This window comes from Vanacampus margaritifer, chromosome 10 (assembly GCF_051991255.1).
Source record: "Vanacampus margaritifer isolate UIUO_Vmar chromosome 10, RoL_Vmar_1.0, whole genome shotgun sequence".
NCBI classification, from domain to species: domain Eukaryota; kingdom Metazoa; phylum Chordata; class Actinopteri; order Syngnathiformes; family Syngnathidae; genus Vanacampus; species Vanacampus margaritifer.
In genome coordinates, this window is record NC_135441.1 from 16,210,931 (window position 1) to 16,232,984 (window position 22,054).

The 22,054-nt window shown below is 40.0% G+C and overlaps 2 protein-coding genes across 5 annotated transcripts in view; both read left to right on the forward strand.

Moving 5' to 3' along the window:
• The first annotated feature begins 434 nt into the window (after nucleotides 1-434).
• On the forward strand, nucleotides 435-7,896 carry dele1 (DAP3 binding cell death enhancer 1). Of its 2 annotated transcripts, XM_077578567.1 has the most exons (13): nucleotides 435-630; nucleotides 1,341-1,458; nucleotides 2,249-2,354; nucleotides 3,041-3,118; nucleotides 3,317-3,461; nucleotides 3,551-3,730; nucleotides 4,902-4,984; nucleotides 5,060-5,153; nucleotides 5,320-5,462; nucleotides 5,697-5,855; nucleotides 5,944-6,036; nucleotides 6,201-6,354; nucleotides 6,421-7,896. In XM_077578567.1, exons 1-13 carry the CDS (start codon nucleotides 600-602, stop codon nucleotides 6,675-6,677), a joined length of 1,641 nt encoding a protein of 546 aa, XP_077434693.1. In that variant the 5' UTR covers nucleotides 435-599; the 3' UTR covers nucleotides 6,678-7,896. The 2 variants fall into 2 exon arrangements, with proteins under 2 accessions (XP_077434693.1, XP_077434694.1); XM_077578568.1 differs by lacking the exon at nucleotides 3,041-3,118 and having other exon boundaries at nucleotides 437-630.
• A 1,208-nt stretch (nucleotides 7,897-9,104) lies between these two features.
• The window catches only part of LOC144058995 (amyloid beta precursor protein binding family B member 2-like), a 38,955-nt gene continuing 26,005 nt past the window's right edge, over nucleotides 9,105-22,054 (forward strand). The window contains exons 1-8 of one of the 3 annotated variants that reach the window (XM_077577737.1): nucleotides 9,105-9,354; nucleotides 13,882-15,155; nucleotides 16,856-17,031; nucleotides 17,783-17,926; nucleotides 18,288-18,373; nucleotides 18,857-18,917; nucleotides 19,607-19,753; nucleotides 20,165-20,292. In XM_077577737.1, the coding sequence (XP_077433863.1) occupies nucleotides 13,913-15,155; nucleotides 16,856-17,031; nucleotides 17,783-17,926; nucleotides 18,288-18,373; nucleotides 18,857-18,917; nucleotides 19,607-19,753; nucleotides 20,165-20,292 (1,985 nt within the window). In that variant the 5' untranslated portion in view covers nucleotides 9,105-9,354; nucleotides 13,882-13,912. Of the gene's footprint in view, nucleotides 9,355-13,881; nucleotides 15,156-16,852; nucleotides 17,032-17,782; nucleotides 17,927-18,287; nucleotides 18,374-18,856; nucleotides 18,918-19,606; nucleotides 19,754-20,164; nucleotides 20,293-22,054 lie in introns of all 3 variants that reach the window. The other 2 variants (XM_077577736.1, XM_077577738.1) reach the window with 2 other exon arrangements.

Sequence of the window (22,054 nt, forward strand, 5' to 3'; positions counted from 1 at the left end):
TAGCTCTGCCTGACTGGAAGTGTGTGTTACATTCCAGTCACTTGCGTCACTTATTTGACACCGCAAAGAAACGGCAAAGTGTCCTGATGGGTGGGTGGGTGTTTTGATAGGTGAGATAAGTGAGTGTTTGTATGTATGTATGTATGTATGTATGTATGTATGTATGTATGTAGGATGGATAGATAAATATGTACAAAAAATATAGAACCCACGTGCATGATACACTTTAGGTCTACACGACTGATACTGCAAAGCTACGCATACTACAATAATAACAATGCATTAAGTATTTGGAAATGTTAAAATTAATGACTGAGCATCTTGATATTATGTGCACACTGCTATCCATTGAAAATACATGATTCTATGTGTCCTCGTTTCCCCACAAGGTGGCGGTGTTGTACCGTATCATACGTTCTCGATTGCGTCATGTCAACCACTTCCGGGTTGTTTCTCACTCACCGGACTGCACTCGTGACTTTTGTTTGAGTGCAAATTGTTTACATCGACGTGACCTGCAACGAAAGACAGCTTAAAGTTCGATGCATGTGAACATCGTAATTGGTCGGCGGTGGACGCTCCCGTGAGAAAGAAGAACCATGTGGAGGGTTAAAGGACTCGCGTGGAGAGGTAAGACGAAAGTGAAGAGCACCATGGAAACTTCTCGAGTAACGTCGCCATTCGGCCTAATGGTTATTTTGGTTTCTGCAAAAGCTCTTTCAAGTGTCTTCTTATGTGTTGAATTCAAATCTTACTTTAAGATTAAAGGTTGGCTTTTGTGTTGTTCTCGTCGTACATGATATCCAGGATCAGAATGATCCATTTATTCGATATATTCTATGATGTTTTGTCGTAAGTGGCTGAAATAGATTTGCATTCATTAAAAAGTATTATATTCTATTTTTATATCAACGTGAGGATAAAGGCTTGAATGCATTCGTTTGTTAAACATCATATAATAAAGGTTAGATTTCGTCGTACATTACTATGCTTTCTACTAATTTGTACTTAGTGAATTTTCGAAATGCTTAAATTTAATTCAGAATATATTAGCCAAATCTGTTCATTATTAATTAAGATAACATTCCCTTAATTTAGAGCAAATTAAGTATACTGTATTTTTAAATGAATGAGATATAGCAGCATACATTTTAACACATTTCTAAGGATATATCATTACATGATAAATATTGTTTGCTTCGTCAAGTAAACCTCTTAGAACTTGATAAACAATAGATCTAGCTAATGGATTCTCTGGAAATCCCCCTGAATCCTTCAGTTGTGGAAGCATTAGTTTGTGTGCTCATGATGAATCTTTCTTACTGCTTGTGTATTTGCAGTGCTGCATCGATACCACACCAGCACCCCACTGCGTCTCCCCCAGAATCACCATGTGGAAGATGAGGTCATCAACACCTCCACTGTTCTCTCCACCTCTAGAAACGCCTCTGACAGCAGGTAGATTCACACTCACAAGAAACCATGTTAGACCTTTCTGGTTTCATTTTTGATTCTAGCCCATATCATGTTATTGACACACCAGTGTTCTACTTTTTGCATATTTCACCACCTTTTTTTTGACCATTTATTACGTTCCACATTCCAAAAATTCCCAATTTGCAAAGAATTTCAAATTTTCCACCAAAAAACAGAACACACGATTCAAGGAACGCATTAAGCTAATAATGTACCCATCTTTTATCATGCCGTATTCAAACTCTTGATCTTATTCTAAACATTTTGATACACATTTTTCACATTGCTTCAATTTCACTTTTCACAGTTAAAAAAACCCAATATTCACAATACAATTCCCAAATGTAATACAATGCTTTAAATAACCTCCTCTTTCCACATTTCACAATCAATTCAAGTCATTCTTACATCAAACGTTTCATCTCATTCAGGACTTGGGGGATCAATGCTCATACCCCAAATTTCCCAATCAAATTCTCAATTAAGAAGTATTTTTACATATTTATCTCTTCCTTTTGCATTTTTTGATGGATTCAAACCATTCCAACGTTATTCCATGTTCAACATTTCAAAGATTAATTTAATTCAACAGCATTTTAGCTCACAACTACAAGTATAAAAAAATAATAATTGCAATTTCCAGTTTTATAGTCTCTATTAGTTTGCAGTGGTGTAGAATTACATCACAATAAGAAGCGTGCCTAACATTTTGCCCCTTGTATGTTACAAAGTAGACATTTTTGCTTCATGTTTTGTTTTTGATGCCTTTCAGCTCCCATAAAGAGGAGGATGGCGAGAGGAGGGAGAAGAAACAGCGGGCCTTTAAATTCACTTCCACCGAGCTGCCTCGTTACACGGCTCTTGATGCCGTGGGATGGGTATGTCTTACTCTTTTTAGGAATTTCTCTCGCTGATGTGACACAGACGAAGTTAATTTTGTTGTTTTTTAAAATAAGGACAACCTGGTTTAGGCATCCCAATAAAGTTCAGCTCATTCTTTCTTGTCACGTTAAATGTGTAACCTGTTACGATGACCTGTAAGCGTAAAATAGAAATATAGTCTGCAGCATTATTATTATTTTTTTACTTTGTTAGGGGAAGAGTGGGCAAGCTATAAGAAATGCAGTGTTTTCGTGTGTTTAAAAAAAAACAAAACTATATTGGGTTCCTTTGTTGTCGTCCCTGCAGTGCCTCTCAGTGGTACTTCTCAATTACTGCATTTTAAGACAAGTCATAACTCAAATGCTGCATTCCAGACTATTCCCCACTTCAAGACCTAAAAACATTCCATTCATATGTAAACAAAAAAACATAACTGCCATAAGCTAGTATTGACGTTGTTAGTGATTCAGTCAGTTTGACTGTCAACAGTTCTGACAGTAAAAGTAATTATTTCCATTTTCTTCATCATATTTACAAAATAAATTTACAGAATAACTAATAACTCATGCTGCAGTGTTATAGCAATAAAACTCCACAATGATATTTATGTACAGCAGTTTTGAAGAATTGTAATGTGCAGCTTACTTAAGATTGTAAATATAGTTAACGTGGTCTTTTTTAGTCTTTTAGTGCATCTCTGTGGACCCCACCAATTGTTTTCGGCATCTTAGTGGAGTCAGGGTACATGAATTTGACACAAGTAAGTAATATAAGCCTAGGGCCACCTGTATGTATTTTAATCTGATTATTGAACCTTGAATCATGAAGTGATCAGGGTTTACAAAACTGCTCTTGAAAAGCTGCTGCTTGGTATACAACATGTTAGTACTAATTGGTCATTTGTAGTACATCTAGTAATTCTTCATCACTGATGAGAATGGAAAATGTTCATCCAAAGGGTGCGACGGCAGTGCTGTTCATGCAGATCTGCCGGAGGATCCACTCCAGTTTCTCTTCTTGCGCTGAGCCCACTCAAGCTTCCGGAGTCAGGACGACACCACCCACTTTGCAGAAGTGTGGTTACCGCCTCCTGCTGGACATTTGTGAGCACTGCATCTTTGCGAGTAGAATTGCCTCACTGAAAACCTTTTGATTATCAAACTCTCATGATTTTTGTGTGTGTGTTCCCCAGTTTCAAGGAATGACGAGATCCTGGGAGGAAGGAGTGTGCTTTGTCTCCACACTCAGCCCTTGAGTCCGAGCAGTGGTGGAAGTGATTCTGCATCAAACTGTAGTAGCCAGAACTGCCTGACTGCTAACACCAATAGCTTAGATCTTCAGGGGTCGCTGAGCCATGATTCGCCTTTACAAGGTGTGTTCAGTCTTTTTTTTTTTTCTGGAAAAAAACCCAAGGTGTGTTCAGTCTAAATTTGGTATTTTTTTTCCCCACAAACCTATACTACTGGTCTCTCTCTCTCTCTATCTATCTATCTATATATCTATATCTATATATATATATACACACAAATTATTGTATTGTATTTCTCTCTTTCACAACGCAATGTTAATGGATCTACATTTTCATGCTGTTATTTTGGTTTTGGTTTGAAGAGTGATAAATTTGGAGGTATGTGAGGAGTCCATCCGATGCTAGCAACATAGAGTTTGTAGTAGCCGAAATAAATGCAGTCCAGCCAAGGTGTAGTTTTTCCTATTGGTTTTAATCATTTGATGTACAAGTATGCTGTTTATCGTTGAATAGAACCACATAATTGTTTGACTTGTATGTTGAATCAAATCAATAGAAGCAAAAGTGAAAATCCGAAAAATTGACACCCACTTAAAATGTTCATAATTCCCAACGGAAGGATTAAGATGGCAGTAATTAACTACTTTTTCCTATTAACTCTTTGACTGCCAAAAACGTTAAATAACGTTTAGTAAAATCCTATGGAGGAGTGCCAAAGACGTTAAAAGGCGTTTTTTTTTTTTCAAAACAGGTGAAACTAACCATTTTCTATTGTTGATTACTGAAAAACGGAATAAGGTAGAAACAAACTTTTTTTTTCTGATGAAAGATGAGAGTCCAATCTTTCATTTGGTAGTATGTGTGTTTCCATAGTCCAAACACAACATTTTCTGTGGACCTTGAAAGATCAGTCAAAAACGCTTAAATCGGCTGGCATCCACGGCATCCCTTTTCTGAAACGTCTGGCAGTCAAAGAGTTAAAAACGTATCTTGGACGTCTACAGCCGTCAATGGCGGTGAATGAGTTAAACAGGTTAATGGGCTGTCTATATCAAGATTGTGCCAAAGCGATACTTCACAAAAAAAATTCAACAATTAACGAAGAATAGGTTTTACCCCCCAAAAAAATCATGAATTGGTGAATTCACATTAACTGAATTATGGGAGAAACACGATCAATTTTAATCACACAATGTGAAAAGTTAAAAAACTCAAAGATTTTTTAGACCAACAAACTTCCCTTTGACTTAGTTGAATCAGAACAAACATCCTCTCATTTTTTCCTCTGCCACAGGTGACACGTATATGTCTGCCTCCTGTCCGCAAGAGCATGGTTTTGAAGAAGAAAGCTCAAAGACGGACCCTGCCCATTACAAGGTTCACTATGTCACCTCATTGAATAATTTTTGAAATTTTAACCTGCGTGACTAAATGTGATTGTTTTGCTTTCAGTGTATGTTTGAAGGTGAAGAGAGACTGATGGAAGCAGCACAAAACCTTGAAAAAGTGGCAGACAGCAGTGTTCCAGTAATCCTAAACATTATTGGTATCTATGACATCACTACTTGTTACTCCGAGCCATTTTTTTTCACACCCATTATGTATTTATTTTAACAGATCAACATTCATTCCATGGTTTTTGTCACTATGCTTTGTTGTATGTGTGTGTTTTTTTTCGTCACCTTCATTTTTCGTTTCTCTTCTCGCCGCAGGCCTTCAAAGAGCCAAAAGTGGAAACGACGAGGAAGCTTTCACGTGTTTCCTGGCGGCAGCTCAACAGGGCTACGGCAAGGCTCTTTTTAACACTGCCGTCTGTTACGAGAAGGGCAGAGGAGTCGGCAAGGATAAGGACAAGGTCCATTCATCCATTTTCTATATCCCTAGTCTATCTCAGTTCAGTTGTATTTCACTTCAAAGTTAAAATACATTTGCATTTGATTTATAAGAACTTTTTTTTAGGTGGTACTTGGTGGCAAAGGGTTGAGAGACGTCTTAAGAAAGTCCACTCTTGCCACATTGTTGATTCTGATAGTAATTATGTACTTTGTTGGTTGCCATTTTCTCCTTTTTCTCTTTATACTGCATGAAGGCGTCCCATTACTATCGACGGGCAGCGGTGGCAGGTCACAAACAGGCTCAGTACCGGTGTGCAAAGCTGCTCCTGACCAGTAGCGGGTTCGAGAGTGAAGAAAAGTTGAACATAGCCATCAGCCTTCTGGAGAAGGCTGCTGCAGCTGGTCTGACAAAGGTGGAAGTCATCTTGTTTTTTTATTATGTCATAGCAACAATTGCTAATGTTTTAATATGATATTTTTACCTTAATCCTCCCTCTTCAGGCTCAATTATGCCTCGCATCTGTGTACTCCCAGGAGCCAATGAGAGATGGCAACAAGTCAGTGCACTACCTGCAGATGGCAGCACAGAGCAGTGTGAGCATCCTTTTATTTGCTTGCAGTCTGATCAAGGACAGGCCTTCTTGGGATTCTTGTTTTTGCTTAGAGACTTTCTTTTGGTAGCTATATAAATATATAACTAACCATAGCTTTGTGATATATGAAAATAGATCATAAAGTTCTTGTGCGTTTGTGTTTAGGATAATACTGCTCTACTCCTGTTGGGTCAGTGCTACGAGAGCGGCTTTGGCGTCCAAAAGAGCATAAGAACAGCAATTGAGCTGTACAGACGAGCTGCTCAAGCAGGCAACAAGCAGGCTCAACTTTTACTGACTCCTCCCATTGAGACAGACGGTGAGTCTAAGCGCATCCCGTGTGTCATCTGACTTAAGTCACTTGACTTTCTTCCATCTCCTGCAGTGCTGCGCTCCATCCGTTCCTCGCCGTGTTTCTCCGTCTTTGACCGGGACCTCCAGCAGCCACTGTCCTCTCTGGCTGATTGTGTGCGCGCTGACGGCTCTTCCATCGCCGGCTCTTCCGTCACCCTCCCCTTCCTGCCTCATTGTTGGAGCACCGGGAGCATGGATGTTACCCCAGGGCTCTCCTCCAGTCCTCTTCACCTTCATCCCCAAAACTTGGAAGGAAAATCCTGCCAGTGGATGGTAGGGGTCGGATAACTGTCAAGCACTACAGAAACAAATATCTGTTACGTTTAGGGTTGCAACAGCAACCTTAGTTATGGTCAGTTGTAGAGTTCTCAATTATTTACGTAGGCGCTAAATTTATGTAGCTGTTCATTGAGAAAACATAAAACGGGTTTTCAGTAATGTAGTACAGACGCTCCCCACCTTACGAACGAGTTACGTTCCGGATGATCGTTCGTAAGGTGAATTTGTTCGTAAGTTGCTTCATTGCTATATTTTGTATTATAATTTATGTTTAAAGCCTATATAAGTATATTGAAGGTTTATATAAGTATGTTTAAGGCTTGTACAAGTAACCTGCATTGGTTTGTACTGAAAAAAACTTAATAAAATGGAGAGAATACGTACAGTACTGTACTGTACTACGTATGTTAGAGAGAGAGAGCGAGACACACACACACAGTATGTACATGTACGTAATAAGATAAATAAAATGAAGTTTAACTTACTTTTGGAAGATGTACTCGATGCTTAAGGAGATGATGGAGGAAGATTTTATATCATGAGAGATTCTTCGTCGTCGCTGGAATCAGCTTCAAAAGTTATTTCCTGCTTCATGGGGACCGGCCTTTTCTTCCTCCTCCTCCTCGCCACGTTGCTCAGCCTCCAATGAGCTCTCACAGCGCCAATCGTCGGTATTAGCGGCGGAAAGAAGCACTACGCTCAATACAAAATCTAACTTACAGCATTTGTTTCCGAACATTTTTCGACATACTGTACGCGCAGAAATGTTCGTATGTACCGTTGTTCGTAACTCGAATGTTCGTAAGTAGGGGAGCGTCTGTATTCATATCCTGCATCTGTCAATTAAAGTGAAAGTTAGCACTCTAAATTGTAGTTTAATGTAACAGCTGTGTTGGCTGCGCAACAAATGCATGCATGCGTTTTCACTAGTGTGTTACATGTGTAGAAGCAGGGATGTTTGTATGTTTTTATATATTTGTATTATGTTTTTATTCTGGGGTGAGGAAATTGTGAAGTGTAGGTACTGTAGGTGCCTTTCGTCTCAGTGGTGGCCTATTTGTCCCAACCTGTGTAGCGATAACAGCCGATTTTAAACCAAAGTGGTGGTTTACGACACATTGCATATTATGGGATGCATCCAGCCTTATAATCTTTCTGGAAATAGGAAGCACTGTAAGAGTCCTACTGTGTGCTTATGTACAATAAAAAGATATGTGTCTAAATAACACTCATGTAGCTGTCTACTTCGAGTTACAATAAGCTAACTGGACCTGTCTTTTGCAACACTACTGGATAATCACCATAAGTAAATGTATAGTGGAAGAGTCATAACATGTGCAGTAGTTAGCTGTATTATCAAATGTAAACTCGATCTAAAGTGACTTACTCTCACACAGGAATTCAACCCTCATGTCTTGTTCGATTTTTATTGCCTTGGCTATGTACGTAGTCTAATTTTCAAGGTGTTTTTATGTTGTTGTTTTTTAATTTATTTATAAAGTTTTAAATAACATTGATACTCTTGCTTTTGTATAAAATCTCAATTCATTTTGTTTTTTGAACTCCAACTTATTTGTACAATGGCAAGGTTGTACAACAACCTCAAAAACTAATTTTGTATGTAATTTCGGTAATACCTATACAGAAAGCAGAGAGTGCTTCCACTTCTAAAAATTTTTTTTTCATGTTCAGCAGTGGGTAGCTCCACTTATTAAAATCTGAAATGTCATTCATTAAAGCCCTACTCCCTTGGTGTGTGCAGTAAGCCACGAAACACCTATTTTGGTAACTAACAATATTACATTGAAATGTTCCCTTGTACAAACTTTTTTGATATGATCTGGAGAAAGAACTGAACTGAACTTAAGTCTAAAATGAAAAACATTCTACCCAAATTAGATGATTCATTACATTAAGCGAGGAATTTAAAATATGTCGTTTTCATGTGTTTAAACTGGCCGTAATAGAGCCAAAATGGGTTTTTTTAATATAAGAAATTGTAAATTAAAAACTTGGACCAAAATCCCCTCCTTTCGCGAAGTTCAGTATTTTTGCATTAACACAGCTGAAATTGTCCAAAAATGACAATTTTAGTATTGACAGTAAAAACAAACAAAAAACTAATATTTTCACCTTTCTTGTATTACACGAGTACCTGCTAAGTGTAGGTGTGCCTAATATTACGGCCGGAAGTCTTGACTTCCCTTCTACCGGGAAAATTATCATGACAAAACTCATCAAATATGAAAACAAATTGTAGCAGATCCAACTGATGCAGTACAGTAACCCATTCACAAGTCTTCCGGGTGTGACGTAGGACCTCGATGATGTGTGATTTCATTACCTGACTTGCCAGTTGTTTAATGGCGGCCGCCCCCTCGACGTCCTCCACTTCCGCCTCCTCTGGTCGTCCTCGGCTCTGATTGGCTGCCCCTTTTGCGGGACTTGAGTCGCCGCTCCGGGACGTCGTGGTGGCGCAGAGAGAAAGCGCAGCCTGGCCACCCAGAAGAGCAGGTTTAGCGATCTGGAGCCGGAGAGGGCGGATGATGTGATCGGATGCGGGAAGCGGGCTGCAGATAGGGGCGGACTGGCTCTTAAAAAGACGGGCCGGGGACTGCTCACTTGTGTCGTATAGTGGGAGTAGAAGACACCCAAGTCCTCCCCACGGTCGAGGCTGAGCTAAGAGGTAAGTAAATGTTGGTATCGGGATGTGCACCTTGCAGGCGGGTGGTGATGGTGGATGCACCGGATGTGGAAGATTTACTGCGTCTGTGCACTTATCGACAACATTGCGTCCTCGTTGTCTTTATATTTCAAGATATGACGAGATTTAGCTTTAATGTTGCTGCTTTCTGCTATTTACGATGCGAGTTTGTTATGAAGAAGGCGGCGTGAAGCGATGGGAGTAAAAACACTCCACCCATGACATCATTGACTTTCTCAAGTTGATTTTTCTCCACTGCTCGGACACTCATCTGTTGCTTTTACAAAATCGTGACTTGTGAGAATGGGGTCTGCTCTAAGGAGGAGATGTTTGAATGTCCAGTTGTCCACCCAGATTGGCCAGCATAGCTGTCAATATGGAGTGATGGTCAGTGTTAAGTCACGGTGTTTGTCTTTGCCGGTTTAACCTTAGGATGAGTGAGGCAATCAACATTTTTGAAAAACAAACAAAAAACAGACTATTTATTTATTTATTTAGATTTCTTATGTATTCAAGACAAAAAAAAAAAAACACGTGACAAAACATAATTCGATTTTCCAGTTGCAGTTGCATCAACACTAGACAGTTTATTCTTTAAAATAAATTTAATTTGTCATTTCATGAATCGTGCTGTGTTTGGCACCTAATACTCAGTCAAACACATTTCCAAAAATATTGCTGAATAAATTCTTCATTATGAAATATTGGCTGAAAACAACTCAATTTGAAAACTAAAAGATAATTTTCCTTGCCCTACCCATTGTCAGAGCAATTAGTTTGATGATGTCATGTCTGCTGAGTCATATAATGTCCTCTTCCTCTACAGGAGATGGCTAAAAAGGTTTTTTTTTTTTTTTGGTAATAAGATTATATTTGTTAAGAGGGACAACTTCAGAGCATAAATTACAAGGAAAACATCTCAAAAAATAATAACAATAATGCTGTCTTAGAAAGAAATAATTTGAGTTTGCCATCAAGAGGAAAGTCACTTTAGGTGGCGTTCAAGAGTTAGTTTGCATTTCAATAATATTTCGGAATCACTTTAGCTAAAAGTGTGTTTCATATGCAGCACAAAAGGAGCAGCCCGATGACGCTTTTCTGCTCATACTTGTTGCTTTCATCCTGTACAGTATGAATGACCTTTTTCTGGAGGGTTTGTGGGGGGCGACGGCTTAGCTATCACTGCCTGCTGTCCAGCAAAATGCCTTGTCATGCTCTTTCACTTCCTCCTCTAATAACCATCCTCCTCCCCTCTCCTATCCACATAGTTGGACTTAGTTAAGGCCTGCATTGTTTAGGGGGAAAAGAGGACATATGTGCAGTGATTTGTAACACCAGTGGACAAAGAACGTCACAATGTTGGCCTTGCTATGAAACAGGGCTGTTTTGAGATCAATTAGGGAGATTCACGAATCTCGACGTGTCATTGCAGTATCTAAAAGGACTGCCGTTGTTTTGTCATTGATATGGACTGAGGATAAGCAATTTCCCGGGGCTCCACTTCAGCTTGGGGCCCTAAAGCGATTGTCTGACCTTTTCTCTGACTATAATATGGGATCAATGTGATGTTTGTTTTCACACAAGCAACACAAGGGAGTCGAGAGACAAGCTGACGCGCTGATCCGACCGGCTGCTTCAATGCAGGTACCTGTTGTGCGTCTGAGTGCACATTCAGCGCAAACAGAGTGTTGTTGTCTGGTTCCATGGCCAGCCACCAAGGTGAGAGGAGGGGCCCCGCATGCTTAAAGTGCACACTTAAGGGATTCTTTAGTCTTTGACATCTCGGTTTGTTCAATTCCCAAGATGTTGTCTGGCTTTAAAATCTGCTGTGTGTGCATTTTCCATTATAGAATGTCTGAAATGATATTAATGGAGTAACTTTGTGTGAATGGGGTCATCTTTCCACAGGTATATGCAATCGGTACCCTTTCTAATGAGTTAATTTTCTGTGAATTTAATTTACTTGTTGGTTATAATGTGGTGTTTAGAAGGGGAAATGTCAAGAAAAAAAGTAACAATAAAAAACGGATACACTGCTGAAAGTGTCAGTGACTATTCTCTTCATTTCGCTTGAATTTTGGCTAGCAACACATGGCAAAAATGCCTTGTGACTCTTTGCTACCATCTTGTGGCATCTGTAGGCAACTGCAAGCCCTATTAGGGCATTCGTGGTGGGGCAAGGTGGTTGTATGCTCTCATCATGCAGATGATTTGCTTTCTTAACACTTCAACAGTGAGAGCGCATGTAAATGAGGTTTGAAATAGTGCTCGTGGATGAAAGACTCTCTTTGGCTGAACTGCAGCTTTATACTGAGAGATTTATGGTCAATAGGAGAAGATGAAAGAAATGCAAAGCACAGTTGATGATGTCATCCATCTTGGATGATTCCAACATTCCATGTTTGATTCCAACTTTGCGGGTACAGCGTGCCGTACGGCCCTTGTCAGTTCCTGGATGCCTCAGTGTACATAGCAATTAGATTCATAAAGTTCAGATCTGAGGTTGGGGGTTTGAATCCGCGGACTAAACCCACTAATAAAGCAGCAGGTTGTCATATCATATATTTTTATGTGTCTTTGTTTTTGAAAACACCAAACAATAACTCTTAAACAACCTTTACCAACCATCCTTTGTATGAGGCCGCTTGTCTCCCTCCACCACTCGGATAAAGTGTGTTACAGTTTGCTATGCTGACTGTTCATCAGCAGCCTGGGGAGTTCTCCTGAGAATCATAAACACAGCCCAGAAAATAATTGGCCTTCCCCAGCCCCCTTGCTTCATGACGCCTTCAGATTACGCCGCCTCTGCAGATCTAGCAACATTTTGAAGGATGAAGCTCACTCCAGATTGGTGATGGGCAGCACAACCTGAAATCTCATATCTGTTTGAAATTGTATTTATTCTCCCCAACAGTCTATTGTATTCCTTTCATGGCGTTTCACTTGTTGGATTTTGTTGTTGTGTTTGTTTTTAGTCCAATCAAATTTCAGTCTCTATTGCCATGCAATTTAATCCATGCAGGGTCTTCAGAATCAGTAGCTAGCTCATGTAGCTTAAAATATATTAGCATTAGGTCGGTTTATTTAACCAATCAGATTTAAAATTTGACTCCAAAAATAATGTCAATATTTTTCCATCTGCAGACATTGGTTTGTCACTGCTCAGAGTTTATTACTTGTTTTATCATGTTTTAACCCAAGAAAGTGTAGTTTGTTAGGGCAACTATTTTAGTAATTTTAACTTTTAAATTTCATCATAACTGCTTTTCACTGATTGGGAAAAATCACTTGCCTTATAGTGAGATATGTGGTGTAGTATTACTGAAGCTGCTAAATATCGTTTTTTAACCACTAAATAAAAGACTAACAGAGCAAAAAAAAAAATCCCCCCCCAAGTAGATAAGACTTCAAACTAAAAAGTTCCCAATGTTTCCCAGTCCTAATTGAAACAGTTCAATTCATTAAGAACAGATTTGGGGATTTATTTTCCACATCCCAATAAAATCCCACACGTTTCACAGCAAAACACTTACATTAATGAGACTGACCTCCATTTTTAATCCTCTCAGGGGACAGCCATTTTGTTTTGTGAGTTTGTTTTATAAATGTTTTCCTTTCTGACACATTATTACAGGTTACATCGATCACATCATTTACAACATTGACATTCGAAAGAAGGGCTGACGGGTAGAAGCCATGACTTATTAGTAACCCGTCCCCATCGATTCTTACTAAACGCATCAGTCATATACATTGATTATGATGGTCATTGATTCATATCGTTATCAATCCCAGACTTATGTCTGCACACTCCTCGCTCAGTTCATCTTGAGTAATGTCCGTGTGTAAATTGCAGCTAGTCCCAGTCATTTGGAATTGGTAAATCGGTCCCCAGACACTACCAACAGGCCCACCCCACCGGGCGAGCAGCCAAGCTCCAGGCATATTGCAACAATGTAGTTAAAAATCCCAATGTCAACAAAATAGTTAGAAGTCACAAGTGAGTGCAGAAGCGAGTACAGATGCGTCCTTGACTTTGCCACTCGCTGTCGACTGAAAATGACATCACAGTTGCTCAGGGCTCTGGTAACGACCAATCACGGCTCAGCTTCAGAAAACAGAATGAGTCGTGATTGGTGACAAAATGGCCGCCCCCTGAGACTGATGAAATTGCTGCTTAACTCATATTCCACAAACACAATATTAATCGGAATGCCGTGTTTATAATAATGGGCCTGCTTTGAACATTATTGTAAAGAACATTTTGGGGTTGACCACAAATTCTACATTTCAACAATTCAGTTAAAGGTGTATTAAGGATCTTTTGTCGCTGCGTCTTCCGGGTGGATCATCTTAACGATTAGTTCTCGATCCCGTCAATCAATCTGCAATCTGCTTAGCTGCGCATGCGCACTTCGAGTGTAACTCTAGTAATCTTATACTTATACTCTTACACTTTAAATTTGGTGTTTACTTTGCTGTTGTTATGTCTGTGTGCGTTCCCAACAGGTGATTCTTTGCAACGTTTCTCCAGTCAGCCATGATGTCGGTACAAACCCCTCCCCTGTCCCGCTCTGGCTCCTCGCCCTGCAATGTGGGTCTGACCAATCGCAGCGGCCCGTCCGCCGCACCTCCCACCTCCCTCAGCCTGCGGTCCTCTTATAACCAGCTACTCGGACGTGATGTCATCAAGGAGTCCGTCGGCTCGGAAGGCGGAGGCTCGGCCACCTTGCCGAAGAGCCGTCAGAGATACACGATGACCAGCGTGCGCAGCGTGATGGGCATAAGTGATAACTTGGCGTCTAAGAATCAAACCGCTAGCAGGGGCAGGGGTCTTCCCACTAAGTCTTCATCCAGTTCTGCCCTGTACTCCTCTTCCTCCTCATCGACACTCTTCAATACGACCAACCCTAAACTGGCTAAGAATGGAGCCAACATGCAGAGACGGGCCGAGAGTCAACAGCTGGAGCTGAGCAGAGCAAATACAGAAGACAAAATCCACAATGTCCCTTCCGATAACATCAACTCTAACTGGCCCGAGTTTGAGAAAGACAACTCCCAGCAGACCCCATTCCGAAGACGGACAAAAAGCTTCTTGGAGTACCACGACAAGGACTGGGACCTGAGTTGGGGAAACAAGGAGAACAAGGAAGAGAACAAGCAGCTGTCTTTAACGGAGAAAGAGCAGGTCAGCCCGATCAAGGAGAGGGAGAGCCAGAAGGAAGAGAAGCCCATCAGCAAACACTCCTGCCAGGAAGACAAGGAAGAGGCGGTGCCGGTGGTGGAAGAAGAAGAGGAGGAAGAGGAAGAGGAAGAGGAAGACGAACCACCAACTGCAAGACAGCCTCTGTTACCGGTAGTGGTCGAAGCCCCGCTTTGCTCTTCCTCTTCCTCATCCACTAACAGCCCAGAGTGGGTCCCGGAAAACCACCCGGCTCCAGCCCACATCAGAGAGGAAAAGTCCATCTTGGTTGAGGGAAGTCCGAGAAGTCCCGCAAAGCCTCCTCGGATCTCCCAACCCAGGGTGATCAAGGTTGAGCTGCACCCCAACAATGAGAACCAGTTCCTGCAACAGTACCCGCCGTCCTCCCCTAAGCAGCCCAGGTCCAGTGAGAGGAACACGCCGACAAGGAACCGGGCACCCCCTGTCATGCCCGAGCTCGGGCTCCCTAAAGTGAGTTTGAGAATGGATCTGACTCCTGACACTCCATCGGAGGATGAAGACTCCAGCTGGACCACTCTGTCCCAGGAGTCACCCTCTCCTCAAAGTCCACGGGAGACAGGTTCGCTAACATATTGTTTAGGGCTGCAGCTAGTGAATATTTAGCTATATATATATATATATATATATATATATATATATATATATATATATTAGGGGTGTTTAAAAAATCGATTCGGCAATATATCACGACATTACAGCGCGCAGTTCTCGTATCGATTCAATATGTAGCCGAATCCATGTTTAAACATCAATTTTTGATGGAAATGTTCAACAAAACATCTTACTTGGGGTTAGGGTTCAAGAATGTTATATTAGTGGAACATTAAGCCTTGATGTTTTATTTCAATGCTGTTCAAACATGAACCGGATTGCAACCTGATTGTTAAATGCAGCGGCCCACAATTATAAGCCTGAAGTACTTTTTCATACAAATCTTACAGTGCAAATGTAAATGTTTACTGATTGGTATTTTCTAAATTTATGTTAGAAAATTTGCAATAATCGATTTACAGATTTGTTTCGGGATTAATTGGTATTCTATTGAATCATGACCTATGAATCGTGATACACACATATATATATATATATATATATATATATATATATATATATATGTGTATATATGTGTGTCTGTGTGTGTGTGTGAGTATAAAATCGTTAGAAACATTATTAAGTGAGATTTTGGTTTAAGAGACGAAGTTAACGTCAGAACCGCAATAGCGATTTTACCGCTAAATTTATCTGTAGGAACTGCAACTGTGTCATGCTGCTAGCGCCAAAGTGTGCAGTTTTTTTTTTTTTTTTTTTTGTCTATGAAACTGTTTTTGAAATGAAGTGTGATGACCCTTGCCAGCCTTTCCTGGGCACTGGCTTTGTGGCTATGAGCTAGCCATTAGCCGCTAACACTGGGATCAAGCACATCCTACATTGTCATTCAAAAATTTCAGCAAAATTACTAAAAAAAAAAAATTGGGGGGACCCGTCGTTAATTAGCTATTGAACAAAATGAATCTGTCTCCCACTAGAATACAATATACTAATAATATGATATAAGAATATAATTGTTGGTGCATTGTGAGGAAATTTGGTCATATTTAGTAAACATTAATATTCAAAATCTTAGCCTTACACGTCTATCGAGGGTACCATTTTCATGCCCCTTCTTTAAAAAAAAAAAAAAAAAAAAGTAATGGCGTGGGCTATTTCAAATCCTAAACTACACTAAATAATGGACCGGTCCGCAAATGGCCTCGGTCAGTAATTTGTAAACCTCTGCTTAAAAAACATCTTAGCCTTTAATCGTCTCTTGATTGCATCCGCCTTCGCTCGCCGTCTGCCTCTCCTTCCTGCTCTCTCATACAAATTGATCATTCTGGAAATGTACCAAAAGCCCCACCTCAGGCAATACTGCGGGAAGCTTTAAGTCCACTGTGTGCCACCTTATGTCGCATAGAATGATTAGGATGTATAAAAAGGTTAGAGATTGCAGATACATTACGTAAGTGGAAATTAAAAAGGATGCAAAAGCATATGGAATAGAAAATATGAAGGGGAAAACGATGGAAGAAAATGAACAGAGGCCATTGCCTAGCCTAAGGGGCACTGCTTTAGGGGATGAGGAAAGAGTTGCTATGGCAACAGAAGCTTTAATGATCCCCGTTCTCCTTCCTGTGCAGACACACATAGAAATACACGCAGGATTCATGTATGACATGCACCCAATCCATATACTGTATGTTTGTATTGGTCCATTAGCAGACGTTTGGGGCGAAGGGGACCTGCCCCCAGGCTGGCGGGAGATCTCAGACTCGTCCGAGGTGTATTTCTGGCACGTCCCCACCGGCACCACTCAGTACCACCGACCTGTTGTCTCCAGCGAGACAGAGAACAAACCACAACAGGAGACGCACGACTCGCTACCGCCACCCAATGAGGTGAGACGACTTGTTTAGATACAGCTGTGCCTTAACACAGAAGTTCAATTTGTACCCTGACCACGCTTAAAACAATTGTATCTCAAATAATTTCTCCCTTTGGAAATTAATGGAAATACAATAAATCCGATACAGCCAATGCTACTTCTGGTGTGCGCTCCTTCGCCACCAGGAGGCAGTATATTACAGCTGTAGAGAGACACAGGAAGAAGAGTTTCAAAACTGACTCAGTAAAATGTGGCTCATACGCCGGTGAGTGTTTTTATTATATTGTCTGTTTTAAGGAAAGCAGACGACGGTTGGGATTAAACGGTAGCTGGATGATTTCTTTGGTGACATTAACCATTTTTTTTTTTGTTACAATAAAGACAGCTTTGTTTGACCACTACAGTAGAGTGTAAGCATTTCACAGTTACAGGAGGATGCTTGGTGAATTCGCTCACAGCTGACGTCAGGATTTAAAGCTGATTGTCAGCTAGCGTTAGCGGGTGCTTTTTCAGATGGGTGTGTTTTTGTTATATTGAAGGAAAGGCTTGCATATTTGGCAAGTGATCGGTTTAGTTTTTTAGTAACATTTTGGCTATTTTCGGGATTAAATGATCCCAAGTTATAACCGACATTGCAGGGTGGTGCGCTGACTATTGGCAAGTCTCCTGGTAAAGAGCAAAAAGCAATAAGGGGCAACTATGCTATTTTTTGCAAGCTGTTAATGGCAGTGGTCTGTGTCCCTCTCTCCTCCTGTCGGCCACAGCGCCCCAGCAGTCTCATCTCAGACAGCTCTGTGGAGCCCGTCCCCTCCCCCTCTGGCTCCTCCCCAACCTCCCTCACCTCCACCCCCTCCAATGATGTCATCCCTCCTGCACAGAATCTCAACAGCACCACCTGCACCGTCAATGTAAGCCTTTCGTTTCCACCTTTTTTTTTTTTTGTTAAAATCACGTCGTTATTGTCGGCCAACGTATTCCCTTCTGGCTCCATCACAGTATTTTGCACCTTGCATGTCTTCTTTTGTGTCGAGATTAAAGAAAATTTCACACTGCATAATTTTGAATTAGGTATACCTGCACATGTACTAAGATAGAAAAAGATCGTGGAATACTCAAGCAGTCCCAGTGCACATTCAACAACTATAAATATAAATACTCTGTAAATTACTAGTTTAATTTTAATAGAAATGGGTGACAAAGCCAGTCAATAAATATGAATCTATAATTCATTCAATCTCTCACCACTTATTTTCATGTGTGTGTGTCCAGGATCTGAAGGACTACCCGATCTATCCTGACCCCAGCCTGAAGGCATTCGAAGGAGCCACCCTTCGCTATGCTTCCCTCAAACTCAAGTAAAATCTACTTTATGAACTTCTTTTGATAGTGCCAGATATGAGTGATGTTCTGTTACCGTGTAAATACCGATTGCTTGTTTTATTATTCTGTACAAGGCACTAAGTGACCCTCTTGAGTGTGATCCGTGAAAAAGGACTGTTCACTCGTATTGAACTTCGAAGTTCAATACGTTTGCGTTCAATCTTTAAGAACAGTTTAAGAATATTTAGGTACGAGCTTTATTTAATTGATGTGCAATACAATTTAATTGAAGGAGTAAGTACTAATAAAGTAAGCACTTTTTTTTAGCATAGTGGTAATGTTCAAATGGTGCACAATGTTACATTGCCCTACTATTATATTAAATATACATAATGGGAATAAAACATCGGTGTTGTTTTTTATTATACTACGTTGTATTTTAATGTAGGTCACAATGGTTGTATGAGAGTGCTACTTATTTTTTTTAGGTGAAACTTTGTGTCACTTTTGTGTTGCAGCCCTGCAGCCCCGCTGGAAACTGTGGACCTCAACAATACATTCTCAGATCCAGAAGCAATGGTAAGACTAAATCTATTATCTGTAATGTCAACTCTTAAATTTGGTTGATATTGTTTCAAAATTACATTTTGTAACTCTACAAATAGCAAAAGGAGATGCATCTAAGAGTCTGCAGTGTTTGCTTGGAATTTTATGTGTTTTTGTTGCCCCCTTGTGGATGTTTTTTTTTTGTATGTGCACCTCAATGCAAGATAATGTGATTAGAAGGAGGAAAAATGATAAATGTGAAGTATGGAGCCATGCAGGAACAAATAAAGGAGACTTTTAATATGACTTTAAAATCACGGTGTAAGCAGTTAGCTCCAACAGGAGCTCTGCTTGTTTAAAAAAAAAAACACACACTTCAATCCAAATTTTGCATTTATTAAGTGGGCAGCAGAAGCTCACTCTGGGGATTTGATCTTTGGATCACATGGTTGTGGATCAAAGTCTGACTGCAGATAGGTGCAATACAAGCAGATCATTCAAATGAAGGCATATGATAAGCAGTTCAGAAAATGGATGGCTGGATTATTATTAATTATATCATTGGATTGGTAATAATAATGTTTTTTTCCTGACATTTCACCAAATAATTAAATCAGATGATTAATGTTATGATTGAAAACATGGGAAAACCTAAGCAGTAAAAGAAGAGAACCGTGATTTAAAAAAAAAAAAAGAATCCATGAAGTGTGTATTCCTCCTAGTCATTTCCAGTGCGGTCCTTGGGCTGGGTGGAGATGGCTGAACAGGACTTGTGTGAGGGGAGGAGCAGCGTGGCCGTCCACCACTGCATAAGACAACTGTCCTATTGCAGGAGGGACATCCGAGACTCAGCCGGAGTCTGGGGAGAGGTCAGTTACTTCTACAGTATCATTAACTAAATGCAGGAATAATATTATTTTACTATACAAGCACTACTGGTGGGAAGTGAAGAAATGCTAATACTTTGTTAATGTACTTAAAGAAAGTATGAATACCTGAAAAATCTAAGTATGAATTTTTCAGAGGTTTTTTATTTAATTATTTTTTTTACTTTTGTTCCATATATTTGAAAACACATAACAGTCCTTTCTACTTCTTACTTTGTAAAAATTGGCCCATTACTTTTTTCACCTTCGACGGATGACGATTTGACGTGAACAGAGAAAGGCAGAGTTGAGATCTTGATTGTTTGAGATCTTTGGGTCTTTTAAGGGAGAAAGAAAGAAAAAAAAAGAAAAGAGGAACGCTGTGGAAAGCTCATGTTATTTGTGCTTTCAAAGGGTAAAGGGATGCTGCTGGTGCTTCAAGACCGCATGTTGACTTTGGTTGACCCAGATGATCAAAGCCTCCTTCACTCTCAGCCAATCAGCAGCATCCGTGTGTGGGGAGTCGGCCGTGACCATGACAGGTATTTGACATGCCTTAAAATATCTTGTAAAGCTTTTTGGAGAGCATGTTTGGCTATTCTGCTGCTAGCGTGACTTGATGAGACACAAGCAAATAAAAGCAAACACTAGAATGCATACATCCTGAAGGAAATGGAAAGCTCATTACATTTACGAGAAGCATTATTGTGTCATTTTCTTTGCGCATTTGCACTAACTGCATTGACAAAATCATAATCATCCTCACTTTTCCATGTTTCCATTTCACAATGGAAATGACCATTAATCCCTTGGTGTCAGCGTGACATGAGCCTGGCATTTCCATTAAGTATTGACGCAATGTAAAGTGCACATTAGCATACTGATGATACTGATTCATGCTGAATATGTTTATTTATTAAGTACATTTGCACATGTTTGTTTATGAAATGTCACAGACGGAATAAGTTAAACAATACTGAAAGCTGTGTAAGATTTTGCCCATGCCGTGTATCAAAATAAGGTCACCAAAATATTTTAGGGATATGGACCAAGTAATTGATGAGCATCCAGAAAGCCTCGTATTTGCTCAAAGATGTCTCAAAATGGCGGTAAAGCACTTTATTCTCTCACATAAGGCTGTGTAAATGAAGCTCCTCCTTTCACTTCAACATTGTTCCCAAAGCTGAAAATGGCGCCAAAGCAAAGTTTTAATATTGGACATGTCTTTGGGATGTGTGCAAAAAGAGAAATAGTTTTTTTTTCTTTTGAGTCAATAGCAGAAGACTGGTTCTCCCATGTAATCAGTGAATTCAGAAATCTGCAAATGAACCGTGAATATATCTGACCATAGATTGGTAAACAGAACTTGTTTCACTTTTTTATTGCGTCCAATGACCTCATGCATCGTGAGCTTTCTTGTAAATACAAACTCTTGGTGTAAAACCCTTGTCTACATTTCTAAAAAATAAAAATAAAAAAAGATACAAAACCTTGCTGTAGCTGTCCGTCCACATCTCTGGTAGATTTTTTTTTTTTTTGCACAAGTGCTGTAAAAATGTCAAATCGAAGCAGTAATGAGTACACAGACAGCGGTGCACTTTTCAAACGTGTTCAGTGTTGCAGAGCCTGCTCCCAAGAAAAAAAGGAGCCTGTATAGAAAGTACGACCTCCTATCTGGGTCTTACTTCCACCCCCATCTCCACCCCCAAAATACCAGGAACAGCAAAAAAAGAAAAAGAAAAAGGGGCCTTTAGACACAGCACAGTTCTAAACTACTGTGAGATTTGGCATTGATCAAATACCAAGTAAGTACTTGGCCAGTATTGACAATATAGACACTGGTAGTTTAGATTTTTTTTTTTTAATTTACTGTGTCATGACAATACGAAATCTGAATGATCGATCATCAATCCAAATATTGTTAATATCGATTCCAACGTTGCTATGGATCTTAGTGTTATGAGACTGAAACCCATATTTTCATCCTCTATGCACTATACCTAATTTTGTGGCCATACACTTTTTTTTTAAACTTCCAGTTGCTCAACCACTAAGTGCTAAGAAACTTTGTGATGTTCATGTCAAAGTATGATGAGGAGGAGAGTGGTATCTCTGTTCCACGCGTGCAATCTGCTATTTAAAAAAATGTGGAAATGGAGTTTAAAATAGCATCAGTGTACCTGTCCGTCTCTGTGTTCTCATCCTTCTCTTTGTCTCTTGCAATCCCCTACGCCCTCGGCTTCCCTTGTCTGTGTCTTTTTTTTCCCCCTCCACTGTGCAACCACCACTAAGATGTGTTTGTGT